This window comes from Topomyia yanbarensis, chromosome 2 (assembly GCF_030247195.1).
Source record: "Topomyia yanbarensis strain Yona2022 chromosome 2, ASM3024719v1, whole genome shotgun sequence".
NCBI lineage: Eukaryota > Metazoa > Arthropoda > Insecta > Diptera > Culicidae > Topomyia > Topomyia yanbarensis.
The window spans coordinates 35,730,729-35,745,443 of record NC_080671.1 but is presented as its reverse complement, the minus strand read 5'-3'; the positions used below and the strand labels follow the sequence as shown (position 1 = coordinate 35,745,443).

The following is a 14,715-nucleotide window of genomic DNA, read 5'->3' as shown; positions in this document are numbered from 1 at the left end:
GGTATCAGGTCTAGGATTCGCTCCAAGCAAGCGATACGGAATCAGGAATCAGAATATATTGGCTCAAATGGCACGTTCCCCGTACATAGTCGGGGATTTGTGCCTTGCCGTGTGTTTTCATCATTTCCTGAGTGGAAGGAAAGGACAAGGAGGAGTGGGGAAGTAGAATTGGAAGGGTGGGAAAAATAACAGCACAAAACAAAAATAAACAACAGGTAAGTTAAACTCACAAGTAGTTCAACTTGCCTGCGAATAATCCTAAAGCTCTTTACCACATTGGATAAGAAACTTTAGTATGTCTCTGAGTTTCAGTCGACCAAACATGGTTTCGTCTATATAAGGACGGCTGAAGACTCGAAATCGCAATTGCGCTACCGCTGGACAGTTGCATATCAGATGATATGAGGTTCCGTAGTCGGATTCACAAAGATCACATGAAAAAGACTCAGCGCGCTGAATAGTTGCCATGTGATAATTGAGTTTGCAGTGGCCGGTTAAAGCCCTGGTCAGCATGCCGCAGTGGAGCTTCGAAAAATGTAAGAGATTTTTCGAAACCACTGGGCATGGTTGTTCTAGAAACGCCTTTGTTTGGCGACACGTTTGTAGATTTCTCCAATAATTGCGGTGCTCGGACAAAGCCCAGGACCGTATTTTTTCCCTTATCCAACTTGTCGAAATTGGCAGGGCGGGCTCAGGACCAACGAAGTCAATCGCTGAACCTGCCCTGGCCAATTCGTCAGCCCATTCATTTCCAGTAATACCGCAATGTCCGGGCACCCAGACAAGGTAGATAGTGTTGACAATGCTTAGTTCTTCGATTTGGGTTCGGCACGCGATCACTAGCTTGGACCGGGATTTGTCTGAGCTAAGGGCCTTGATTGCAGCCTGACTATCGGAGCAGAAGTTTATAACTCTGCCGGACAAACTCACTTGAAGGGCCGATTGCACCCCGCACATAATCGCAAAGATTTCTGCTTGGAATACAGTACAATATCTACCTAGTGAGTGAGATTGTTCCAATCTCATTTCACGACAGTAGACACCAGCACCAGCACGTCCCTCCATCAGAGAACCGTCAGTGTAACAGACTACTTGCGTTTGTTGTTGTCTTTCCATAAAGCCAGACAACCACTCCTCTCGAGAGGGAATCTTCACATGGAATGTCCTGTAAGGAAAACTACAAGTGAGTGTAATATCGCTGGGAGCAAGAATATCTTCACCCCATGTAACCATTTGTGACCACAATCGTATATGACTGGTAGCAAGATCAACATGATTACTGTTCCAAAGCCCAGTAACCTGCAGTCTGTATGCACATGATAGTGCTTCTTGTTTTAAGTGTATGTGTAATGGTTTGATATTTAGAAGTGCCTCAAGAGCAGCAGTCGGAGTCGTGGTGAAAGCACCAGTCAACGCCATGAGCGCCATTCTTTGCAGATGGTTTAGCTTTGACTGGACTGTCACCACCTCTCCCCTCTGCCACCACACAAGGCATCCGTATGACAGTATTGGACGTACAATTGTCGTGTAAATCCAATAGATGTATTTAGGTTTGAGACCCCAGGTCTTTCCAAAAGTTCGTCTGCACTGCCCGAAGGCCATGCACGCTTTCTTGACTCTGAACTCAATGTGAGCAGACCAATTCAGTTTGGAATCCAATATGACTCCAACGTATTTGACTTGATCCGCACACAGTAGCTCAGAATCAAAGAACTGCAAGGGACGAACCCCGGTTGTTATTCGCTTCTTCGTGAAAAGAACCATTGAAGTTTTGCTTGGGTTAACTGATAGTTTAACTTGTCGACACCACTGTTCGACAGCTCTTAATGCCTGTTGCATCAAGTCAAAGATTGTTCCGATGCAAAATCCAGTAATTAGTATTTGGTAATCGTCAGCAAACCCGTAGGTTGGAAATCCAAGCTCATTGAGTTTCTTCAACAAGCCGTCAGCTACTAAGTTCCATAACAAAGGTGACAGAACGCCGCCCTGAGGACAACCGCAAATACTCAACTTCCGTATCTCAGCCTGTCGCAGTGACGAGCAAAGCATGCGGTTACTAAGCATTGCGTTTATCCAACCTGAGATACATGCAGGTATCCCATGACCGCGCGTCGCTTCCAGAATAGACTGGAAGGACACATTGTCAAAAGCACCCTCAATATCTAGGAATACACCCAAGCTAGATTGCTTGAGCGAGAAGGCTTTCTCAATGTTGTAAACAACATCGTGAAGCAGAGTGATCGTGGATTTCCCACACTGATATGCATGTTGCATTTTGTGCAGTGGATATTCAACTAAACTAACGTTCCTGATGTGATGATCGATTATCCGTTCCAAAGCTTTCAGAAGAAAAGAACTTAAGCTGATTGGCCTAAAACTCTTGGCTTCTTCATAGCTTGAGCGCCCCCCTTTGGGAATAAATCTAACAGTTATTTCTCGCCATGCTTTCGGGATATACCCGGTAGCAAGACTGGAAAGCAAAATCTTTTTCAAGACATGTTTAAGAATATCAAATCCCTTTTGCAGTAGCACGGGAAGTATCCCATCTTTTCCGGGTGATTTGTATGGAGCAAAGCTGTCAACTGCCCACTTGACCGATTCAGTGGAAACCAATGTGCGTGCTAACGCCCACGAGTCCGAATCACCAGAATGAGATCTGTGAACGTTGATCAACTCCGGATCGATACAGCCTGGAAAGTGTGTGTCGAAGAGACAATTAAGAACATCTTTTTCGTCCGTCACATAAACACCATCTCTGGTTTTCAAGGAGTTCATCTGAAAATCATTCGATTTGGAGAGAATTTTATTTAATCTGCTAGCCTCGTTCAGACTAGAGACATTAGTGCATAGGCTTTGCCAGCCAGCCCGTTCTGCAGATCTAAGACATTTCTTATATGCACTACGAGCTGACCTGAAAGCCCTGGAGTCATCACGCTGACGCCGATTCCAAGCTCTTCTCATAACTTTCTTCATTCTTTCAAGCTCAGCCCTCCACCAAGGGGTTCCCCTAGTCGATTTAACAGTACGAAGTGGACAAGCTTCTTCGTAGGATGCTAATATGAATGAGTTTGTCGTATCCACGACGTCATCTAAGTCGTCTAGTTGACTAATTGTTGGAAAATATCCATGAAATTTAGTCGCCAAGTTTTCCAAAAAGAGGTCCCAGTTTGTAGATTTAGGATTACGATAGGTCACCACATTGAAGGTGACATCAAAATGCTCGAAAAATATATATTTATGATCGGATAGAGACGGTTCAGTTTCATTTGGAACCTGCCAATTTCCCAGTTCATGCAAAATTCTATCAGAGCAAAGTGTTATGTCTAACACCTCCTCCCTCCCAGACCTCGCAAAAGTTGGTCGGTTTCCCACATTCAGAATATGGAGATTTGTACTACTTATGTACTCCATCAGTTCAGAGCCTCTCAGATTGATGTCTGAGCTGCCCCAAATGATGTGATGAGCATTCGCATCACTGCCGATAATGAGCGGAAGCCCATTTCTGCTACAATATGATACAATGCTTTTGAAATCATCAGAAGGAGATGATTCGTTATGCGGTAGGTATGCTGAACAATATATATATTTTTTGTCTACGTTTTCGACAGTCAATGTAACTGTGACAACACAGATATCGCGAGTTGTGAGCTCCGATATGAGACACGCGTCAATAGCCTTATTTGCAAGAATGCAAGCACGAGGCATTTCACGTGGGTTAGTCATGCCTGTCTTGTTGTAAGCAATGAAGGCAGTGTTAAGTAACTTTCCAAAATAGAAGTTTCCTTTATGGAAATACGGTTCTTGAACCAATGCTATGGAAGCTTTACCTTCCTGCATGAGTCGAGATAAATTCATAGTTGCTGTACGTTTATGTTGGAGATTGACTTGTGCTATTCTAACCATTTTTGATTAGAGAACTGTACATTTCATCTCCAACACAAATTGCACAACAACTAGAGGACACCAAGCGAGTTGGGATGTTAACGCATTTAGCGAGCCATATCAGGTTTAAATGGGACATGATCATTTGATTCCCACGATTTGCGAAGAAAATAATGGTCCACTGTGTCAGAGATTCGCATAACACAGCAAGGGCAAAACCCAAAATGCTCCGTGCGCGACTGGCATATTTTAGACCCTCCAATCATTAAGTCCTCGGCACGGAACTACACCTTGACTTAGGGTCTCCTACTTTCAGTCGCCTCCTACGACATGGCAGCAGGACTCCAGTGGCTCAATTCTAGGCCGGATACCACATGGCCCCTGATACCGTTGATGTTTCTGCTGTACTTCAACAATATACATGTGGTTCGCTCATTTGAAGATTTCTCGAATATTAGCATCCAATTTTTGTTGATTGGTATTGAAAAAATTGCACATATGTAATTCTTAAGAAGTGCTCAGAGATCTCAATCTTACGTAAAAATTACCCGATTGCTTTTAACTATTTTCATTAACTGAACGCAAAATGTTTTCACTATCGAAAAACGGAGAAAAAATCTGACACGAACGTTCGAGCAGGAAGTACTGCCACATTGACTTTGCATCAGCGAAAAAGCGGGGTCTCCTTGCGACTGTCCTGAGTTTTTACTCGACTGATGTGGTCACCCTGCTCGGGAGTACAAGGTAACCACGAAAATAGAAAGTCTTTCCTAATATGTAATTGTGCGCCTTAGTCAATGTGATAAAGAGCTATAGGCTTCATCGGTAAGATTAATTATTCTATCGGCAGTAGAGACTCCCGACTACTAACTGGCCTGCTGTAATTATCATTCTTCAGTGTGTCAAGTCGCAAAAAAACACATGAATTCTAAAAATCATGACTTTCGGAAGATAATGTGAAATTAATTCACTGGAAAAATCAATTGACTGCATTTCACCCTAAATTAAAATTTTTATTTCATCACTTGCATCCCTAATTTCTCCGGATAATTTGCTATTTAAAACCTATAAAAACTTTCTATCATGATGCTATTTCTGTAAACTGAATACAAATGCAATTCCTTCACCCATTACAGGCGGTCTCAGTACAACTGCTATGGTCAAAATCCAGCTGACCGATGTCAACGATAACCGACCGATGTTCTACCCCCGGGAATACAACGTTTCGCTGAGAGAGTCCATGCCTACTAATTCGCTTCTATCAACACCGGTGGTGGTCGTGGTCGCCACCGACTCCGACTCCGGTAGCTTCGGCACCATTAGCTACCGGATAGTAGCCGGCAACGAAGCCGGCATATTCCGAATGGATCGCCTAACGGGAGAGATCTTTGTCGCACGGCCGAATATGTTGTCTAGCCGGAGTCAACCGTATCACCGGTTGAACATCTCCGCCAGCGATGGTGGCGGACTGCGGTCGATGCACGATGCTGAGGTGTTCATCAGTGTGATAGACGCAACACAAAGACCACCGATCTTCGATAAACCACGGTACACGTACTACGTGAAGGAGGACGTCAAGAAAAATACGGTTGTTGGTACAGTTTCCGCTACCAGCAGCAATTCAGGTTTGTGTTAGCTGCTAAATCATAATGTCACCACATCTAACCATTACAATCCAATTTCAGGGAGTCGAGGATCGATTCGGTACTTCATATACTCCGGTGATCCAGATGGTTACTTCGCGATCGATCCTGTCTCGGGTAACATCCGAGTGGCCAGTACTTTGGACCACGAAACCAAGCCGCAGGTTCTGCTTAACATACAAGCTACGAGTGGTGATCCGCCAGCATACGGGCATACCCAGGTCAACATCGATATCGAAGACGTCAACGATAATCCGCCGGAGTTCGAGTCCAGCACAGTTCGTATTTCCGTTCCGGAAAATGTCGAAATCGGTTCTCCTCTGTATGCAGCCAACGCCCACGACAAGGACTCCGGGATGAGTGGTGTGATTACTTACCGACTGAGCAACAACGGTCCGACGACAAGCAACCTTTTCAGTATCGATAGCCGAAGCGGACACCTCAGCTTAGCTCGGCCGTTGGATTACGAAACTATTCAACGGCACACGTTGATCGTGACGGCTGCCGACTCCGGTATTCCTTCGTTGTCTACTAATCTTACCATTCTAGTTGAGGTGCAAGACGTCAATGATAATGCTCCTGTTTTTGAGAAAGTCGAATACCTTATAAGGGTATTGGAGTCAACACCAAGCAACTCACAGGTAGGATCTGTCTAATCTTAAACAAAAGCGGAGTATTTAATTTCTTCTTACCCGACAGATTCTACAAGTCAGTGCGGTTGATGCAGACACGGGAAACAATGCTCGATTGACGTACCGAATTTTGGGAGACGATCATAAACCACGTTCCGGAAAGTCCTCGGCGAATACTTTGGACGAAAGTATACCGCATATCTTCGGTATATTCCCAAACAGTGGATGGATCTATCTGCGGGCAAAACTCGATCGGGAAGTTAAGGATCGTTACAACATCACTGTGATAGTCAGCGACAATGGAGTTCCAACACTGACAGCCACGACTCATGTGATCGTGACAATTCTGGACGCGAATGACAATAGTCCGATATTTGCGAAGCAACTGTATGAGTTCCAAATTGAGGAAAATATGAGAAGAGGATCGGTTATAGGACTGGTTACGGCAAGTGATGCCGATGCTGGAATTAATGCCGTCGTTCGTTATAGTTTGATACCGAGTAATACCAGCTTTCAGATTAATCCAGTGTCGGGTAAGTAGTGGTTGGGATGGATGATTGTTAATAGCACTAACCGGTAACATTCCACAGGTGAAATTACAACGCGAGACAGTCTCGATCGGGAGACAAAGTCCAGCTACGATCTTGTGGTGGAGGCACGTGATCAAGGAACTCCGTACCGTAGTTCGCGGGTTTCGATTAAGATAAAAATCTTGGACGTGAACGACAATGCTCCAGATATTGTCGATCCGCAGGAAGATGTTGTCAGCGTTCGTGAGGAACAACCGACCGGCACCGAGGTTGTCCGTGTACGTGCGATTGATCGCGATTACGGATTCAACGCATCCATTACCTATTCCATACTGAAGGGACGTGACTCCGATGGTCATGGTATGTTTTCGATTGATCCACTAACGGGTTTAATCCGTACGAAAGCTCCGCTGGATCACGAAGAAAAAACAATCTATCGATTGGCGGTTGCTGCAACGGATAACGGTACTCCACCAAGGCAAACGGTTCGCTTGCTGAGAATTGAGGTGCTGGATTTAAATGATAACAGACCTACATTCACCAGTTCTAGTTTGGTCTTTAGGGTAAGTGGATTCAATCGTCGGTTGTTGGCCGGAAATAAATTAAAATTTTGTTCTTATTACAGCTTCGAGAAGATGTCGGCGTAGGTCACGTAATCGGGTCAATCAGCGGTAGTGAGCAGTCGGATTCGGAAAATCTTATTGCTAGTACGAATGATTTACACATAACCTACACGCTGACTCCGTTGACCAATGACATTACTGAAGGAGCTTTCGACATCGATCGTAACTCCGGGAAGTTGGTTGTAGCGCGATCACTTGATCGCGAACAACAAAGCGAGTATCGAATGGAGATCCGTGCTTTGGACACTAGTGCGAGCAATAATCCCCAAAGTTCCGCAGTTACGGTTAAGATCGAAATCGCCGATGTAAATGATAATCCACCAAAGTGGTCAAGCGACCCGATCAATGTCTACATCGCCGAGGATAGTTCCGTGGGTTCGATTGTGTTTAACTTCACCGCTACGGACGCGGATTCCGGGACGAACTCGGAAATCAAATATAACCTATCGAAAACGACTACATCTCAGAAGGAACATTTCTCGATCGACTCACTAACGGGATCGCTAACGCTACTCGCTACATTAGACTACGAAGATACCAAGGAGTTTCTACTAATCGTTCAAGCAACGGACCAATCATCTAACGTAACTGAAAGGATGACCACATCCGCAACGGCTAGGATCATGGTTACCGATGTAAATGATAATTCTCCCGTCTTCGTTGTCCCTCAAGCTCAGGACGCAACGGTGTACATCAGTGATTCTTTGGAAGTTAACCAGATTGTGTCGCATGTAGTGGCAACTGATCGCGATAGTGGTGAGAATGGCCGCATCATTTACAGGATCATCAGTGGAAATGACGATGATCGTTTCGCTATTGATCCCGACACCGGATTTATTAGGATGGCCAAGGCATTCAGCAGCAACTTCATTGCCGAAAGCCTGAAGAATACGGTCACTGGGCGGTACAATCTGGTGATCGCGGCTTCCGATCAGGGTATGCCCAGGTCAAAAGAAGCTAAAATAACTATTCAAGTCGTGATTCAAAATACGACCAACAATCCTCCCCGGTTCCTGGAGTCTGTCTACCACGTAAATATTACGGAAAATGTTCCCGCAGGGAGCTTCGTGGTTCGTGTATCGGCCAAATCCTACAACGACAACGGAAATGCCAATCTAACCTACGAAATTCCAAAAGGTACAGGAGAAGATCACTTTGTAGTGGATTCGGTGCGAGGAATTGTAACGACCCGAGGGATATTTGACCGGGAATCGAAGGATATGTATACGATTCCGATCTATGTGACGGAGCAAAATCGATTCAAGAGTGCGGCTTCTGGGACATCAAAAGATCTAAGTCAGTTTGACGTGGCTACGCTGGTTGTGAGGATCATCGACGTGAACGATCATGCACCGGAGTTTTTACCCGGGTCCTGTTATCCTTTAGCCGTACCGGAAAATAACGAACTTTCCGTTATCCATACTGTGGTGGCTAGTGACGTCGACGAAGGTTTGAATGGGGAGATCACCTACACTATATCCGGTAAGTTTTGATTTTGGGAAAATTTTATTGTTGAAACTAACTTCATTGCTCTTTCAAGGCGGCAACATTGGCAATAAATTCAGTATCGATATAAACACGGGTGCACTGACGGCTCGTCCGCTTGATCGCGAGATTCATGCTCGATATGTTCTACAAATCACCGCCCAAGATCGAGGATCACCAACATCTCATCAGGGTCATTGCAACATAACGATTCGCGTGGAGGATGAAAATGATAATGATCCGAAGTTTGAGCTTCAGAAATATATTGCCACCATCGATGAGGACGCCCAGATTGGAACGACAGTGCTAACGGTAAAAGCAATCGATGCGGACATTGGAATCAACGCTAGGATCGTCTACTCGCTGGCTAACGTCACCGAGTGGTTGTTCGATATAGATAGCAAGACTGGAGTGATCACCACTGCTGGGTAAGTTAACCTGTAAATTCTGTTCGCTTGTACAAAATCTCTTACATGACTATTCCAAAATCTGTAGCAATTTCGATCGCGAACGTCAAAGCATCTACAACTTCATGGTTGTCGCGACAGATGGTGGTCGTTACAACGCTCGTTTCCAGAGTGTAGCAGTGCAAGTCATCATTGCCGATGTAAACGACAACAAACCGGTCTTCGACAAGTACCCGTTCAAGGAACAAATTGGAGCACTTGTTCAGCCAGGTCAAACGTTACTACACATTTCAGCGACGGATGCCGATCAGGGAAGTAACGGAGAAATCGTCTACAGTTTGAACGACAATCCAAATAACGCAAAGTTTCGGATCAATCCAAACACGGGGGCGTTGAGTGCCGTGCAATCTCTTGCTAGCGAGAACGGTCGTCTACTGCATATCGAAGTCACTGCCAGGGATAAGGGAAACCCTCCACAGGTTGCCACCGGATTGATCGAGCTTCGAGTTGGTGATCTGCAACAGGAACTGCCGGCTTTGCGTTTCCACAACACTTCCTATAAGGTGAATCTGGTTGAGAATACTCCCGTGGGGCATACGGTTCTGAATTTAAACGCGGTTCGAAGTGATGGCAGAAGACAAAAGATCATCTACAGTTTCGGCTCTGGTAACGAGGATGGGACCTTCTCGATCGATGCTGTTACCGGTGAAATCAAGATAAGGAACTCCCACAACTTGGACTACGAACGCTTCAGCCGACTGAAGTCGGATGGGATTGAGTTGGTCGCCGTCGCTAGGACAGATGGAAGCCCGCTTCTCTACGGATACTGCACGATCAAGGTTGACCTGCAAGATGAGAATGATAATGCACCTAGGTTTACTCAGCAGCAATACTCGGCTTCGGTTTGGGAAGGTAACAACAAGGGAGCTTTCGTGATCAAGGTCGGTGCCTTTGATGCTGATCAAGGATCGAATGCCCACATCTTGTACCATATCGTCGATGGTAATCACGATAATGCCTTCATCATCGAACCCGCTTTTAGCGGAATCGTCAAAACAAATATCGTGTTGGATCGAGAGATTCGAGACAAGTACAAACTGAAGGTGATCGCAACCGATGAAGGAGTTCCACAGATGACCGGTACAGCGACGATCAACGTCAACGTAGTGGATGTTAATGACAATCAACCAACGTTCCCTCCCAACAGCATTATTAGTGTTAGCGAAGGTATGCCTGTTTACAATTTAAAACTTGACAGATTTGGTTCTAAGATCATGTTTTTTACAGCTACCACCGTTGGATCAGTACTAACCACGATCACCGCCAACGATGTAGACACCAATCCGCCACTGACGTACAGCTTCGGGGACAGCCCTGACGATGATGCCAAGAACTACTTTTCAATTGATCGCTACAGTGGGAAGGTGATCCTGATCAAACCACTGGACTACGAAGACCGCCACGAGTTTCAGCTGAGAATTTTAGCATCCGATTCGGCACACGTAGCCAGAACAACGCTAACCGTGCGTATTACTGACGTCAATGATAATCCACCGGTGTTCCAGCAGATAACCTACCACGCAATGCTTAATGGTATGTTTACTGCCTCTATCCAATCAGTTCCATTTATACAAATTCAATTTTCTCAACAGACGACACGGACAATCACAACAACAACAACAATATCGCCATCATCTCGGTGAACGCCACCGACGCCGATAGCGAGAACAATGCCGCGATTCGTTACGCCATCACCCCACCTTCGTTGGGATTCGCGATCGACGAACTTACCGGTCTGCTGTTTGTCAACATGAGCCAGGTGCACCGAACACACAGTGGAACATTCTATCTCACCGTCATCGCGACCGATTCCGGCCATCCAGCGCTCAGCTCATCGACCACCGTGCGTCTAGAGATGAAATCTAAGAGTAAGGCTAACCCACACTTCATCCAGAATCAGTATAGGCTATCGGTCAATGAAGACGCCCCCATCGGAACAGTTATTACGAATCTAATCCCCAAAACGATCGCCGATCAGGTGGACGTAACCTCGAGTATCGCTTTCGAGATCATCGATGGTAATGAGGAGAGTTTATTCGAAATTTCATATCCTTCCGGAGCGATGCTTTTGGTTAAGTCCCTCGATCGGGAAGCGGTTGACTATTATGAGCTCCGGCTGGTCGTTACCGAGCCGGGTTCCCGCTTGATCTACAAAGGCATGAATCTAACATCGGCTATCCGGGTAACGATCACCATCGAAGACGCCAACGATAATGCCCCTGAATTTCAACCCGGTCCGTATGAGATGTCTCTCAGTGAATCCGCCCCGATCAAGTATTCGATAGCGCAAATTTCCGCCATCGATGCTGATCTACCCAATTCCCCCAACTCCGAAGTCGTCTACCAGATCGTATCTGGCAACGATGGTGGTTTGTTCTCAATCGATTTGATCACTGGCCTACTTTACATCAACAACAATCTGGACTATGATCGAGGTCCACTACAGTACAATTTGGTGATTCGCGCCTGTGACAGCCATGTACTTCCCAAGTGTAGCGTTCACCCGTTCGTCATAAATCTAACTGATGAAAATGACAACGAGCCACAATTCCCCGTTCCTGAATATCTGGAATTTGTCGGTGAGAATGAACCAGTTGGAATCAGTATCTTTACTGCCCGTGCTACCGACATGGATCGGGGCACATACGGAAATTTGAACTACTCGATCGATAACGCACTAACCAGCAGCTACTCAAACATCGATGACGGTTGGAAGTTGTTCAAAGTCGATCCGATCAGTGGTGTGATCAATTCCAATGCCGTGTTTGATTACGAAGAAAAACATCGGTACTCCTTTACGCTGAGGGCGACCGATTCCGGAGGTAAATCAAAAACTGTTAAAGTTCGGATTATGATCGAAAGTAGAGATGAGTTCAGTCCACAGTTTACCGAGCGGACGTACCGATTTTTGCTGAAGACTCCGATGACTGGTCATTTGCCCGTTGGATACGTAGTTGGGCATGTGACGGCTACGGATCGAGACCGGGGACCAGACGGTAGGATCGTGTATCAGTTGACGACGCAGCATTCGTATTTCAAGATGAACCGAACAACGGGTGCGATTCTGATCAAAAAGAAACTAGATAACGTAGCTGCTTCTCTAGAGGCTGGACGAGATATCAGTTTAGTAGTAACGGCCAGTTCTGGACGACAAGGCTCTTTGACTAATATGACAGTGGTTGAGATATCGATTGATTCCTTAGGTCACACCAAGAACGACGCTGGCGAGGACTATGGACAGTCAGAATCCGTATCGGCTAGTAATGGACTAGCGAATTGGGCCTTGGGGCTGTTGATCTCAATCCTTTTGGTTGTCATCTGTGCGGCGTCTGTTTTTCTATTTTTGCACATGAGAAACCGCCAACAGAAGCAGGTCAATAAAAGCGGACTTCAGTCAGAGTCAGTAGGACATTCCAACAACTACGTTGATCCCAGTGCTTTCGATACGATCCCAATCAGAGGCAATTCGAGTGGTACGAGTGGGGCTGGACAGTTTGCGCCTCCGAAATACGATGAGATACCCCCTTACGGTGCTAGTTCCAATTCCGGGGCTGCAACGACATCGGAACTTTCCGGTTCCGAACAGTCGGGATCGAGTGGTCGAGGATCGGCGGAAGATGATGGAGAAGATGAAGAAATTCGGATGATCAACGAAGGCGGCCCCATGCAACGGGACGCACTTCAGTTAGATGGGAGAATATCGGATGTTTCGGTACAGAACACGCAGGAATATTTAGCTAGGCTAGGAATAGTAGATAACGCGACAACAGGAAATGCGTCTAATTCGTCGAGAAGGTGTTCCGAGAGTATAGGATTGGGAAGCTCGAAGGATGCTATGCTTCATCACACGCTACCGATCGATACTTTGCATATGTTTGACGACGAACACCGAGAGTCGGACTTAACTAACCTGATCTACGCTAAATTGAACGATGTTACAAACAACAGCGATCGAGCTAGTAGCGTAGACGAGACTGTAACAAATGCCGGTAGTATAGGTGCTGCTGTCGATCACGTAATGATGGGCAACTATAGCGACGTTCCCGTAGTCGGTGGCCAGCAGGGTATTTCCATGAACGGATCACTCAGCTCGATTGTACATAGTGAAGAAGAACTGACGGGTAGTTATAACTGGGACTATCTGCTCGATTGGGGCCCCCAGTATCAACCGTTGGCGCACGTTTTCTCGGAAATCGCCCGTCTCAAGGACGACACCCTCTCCGTTCATAGTGGTAACAGTGGGACTTCCAGTGCCAAGAGCAAAAACTCGCTTCATCACACAGTAAAAAACGTACCACCCCCCTTGCTAACCAACGTTGCTCCACGTTCCATCAACGTACCGGTGTTTTCTGCTCGTGGAACCAGTAGCCATCATGGCCAAGCTCCCAACCAATACCTGTTACCGCGATCACCCATAAGTCACGACTCGGCAGCTGGCTTCAGCACCTCTTCGGCCATGTCACCCAGTTTCTCCCCATCCCTGTCTCCCCTAGCAACACGGTCACCCTCAATATCACCTCATGTGGTTTCGACCGGCGTTCCTACGTCACACCATATGGTTTCACTGCCCCGACCTCCCCAGCAGCGAGGCCAGCGAAAACCCTACTAAACGCACCCTTCCTATTGGAGGGGGAACGCTTCGCGCCACATGCTGTGATCATCGGCCTACTTTGCCCGCGTATATATTTGGCATGGCTGTTGTATAGATTAAGAATGTAAATACATAGACGCTGCGTCGTTTCCGTGACATTCCTCGATGTAAACAGTGTACAGTTAACCTGATTAGACGAATTTTTTTTTTAAATAACAAAACAAATAGCGAATAAGTTTTAACCTAATCGCCAGCAAGTGCCTTTTTAGCAAACAAATGAAATCACTGTAAATAGAGTAATTTTAATGGAGTGATTTTAAATATTGTAAAGTGAAATATGCAGTATTTACTTGGTTCCAGCTAGGGTCGGAAGCCCAAGTTATCAAGCAAACAATCGAATTTTAATCAATTGCTTCTTTAGTGAATAAGACTGTAAATATTCCCAGCTGTTAAAATGAGTCTAGTGCATTTTTTATCAATTGAAATTCAGTAGAATATGTAGAACGAAATGAGATTTTGTTGTAAAATAGACAAGTGTCAGATTTTCTCGAGAAAAAGACTGTAAAGCTTTTCGTTTAATGGAAAAATAGAATGTATTTTATCTAGTTCCATGTAACATTCCTGGAAGAGGGGAACAAGCAGCATTTAACCGAGTTTCCTAGATCGAAGCCCATAGCAAAGTTTCGCACTCCATTCTAGGGAATAAGAATAAACTTGTTCTAGGAAGTAAACAAAATTCACAACTGTTCAAAGTTCTCTGACTGTATTTATATATTTTTCTATTACATAATGGCCATATGTAAGCAGCGAAAGCGATAAAAGTTTTAAAAATAAAGTATTGTGAAAATAATGAAACAAGGAT

General features: G+C 45.5%; 1 protein-coding gene across 1 annotated transcript in view; it reads left to right on the top strand.

Moving 5' to 3' along the window:
* Positions 1-14,689, top strand: part of LOC131682738 (protein dachsous) — a 340,941-nt gene extending 326,252 nt beyond the window's left edge. Inside the window, exons 4-12 of the mRNA XM_058964437.1 lie at positions 5,019-5,507; positions 5,568-6,166; positions 6,225-6,690; positions 6,748-7,250; positions 7,313-8,792; positions 8,851-9,223; positions 9,291-10,429; positions 10,490-10,795; positions 10,855-14,689. Of these exons, the coding sequence (XP_058820420.1) occupies positions 5,019-5,507; positions 5,568-6,166; positions 6,225-6,690; positions 6,748-7,250; positions 7,313-8,792; positions 8,851-9,223; positions 9,291-10,429; positions 10,490-10,795; positions 10,855-13,871 (8,372 nt within the window). The 3' untranslated portion in view covers positions 13,872-14,689. The remainder of the gene's footprint in view (positions 1-5,018; positions 5,508-5,567; positions 6,167-6,224; positions 6,691-6,747; positions 7,251-7,312; positions 8,793-8,850; positions 9,224-9,290; positions 10,430-10,489; positions 10,796-10,854) is intronic.
* Positions 14,690-14,715: the final 26 nt, after the last annotated feature.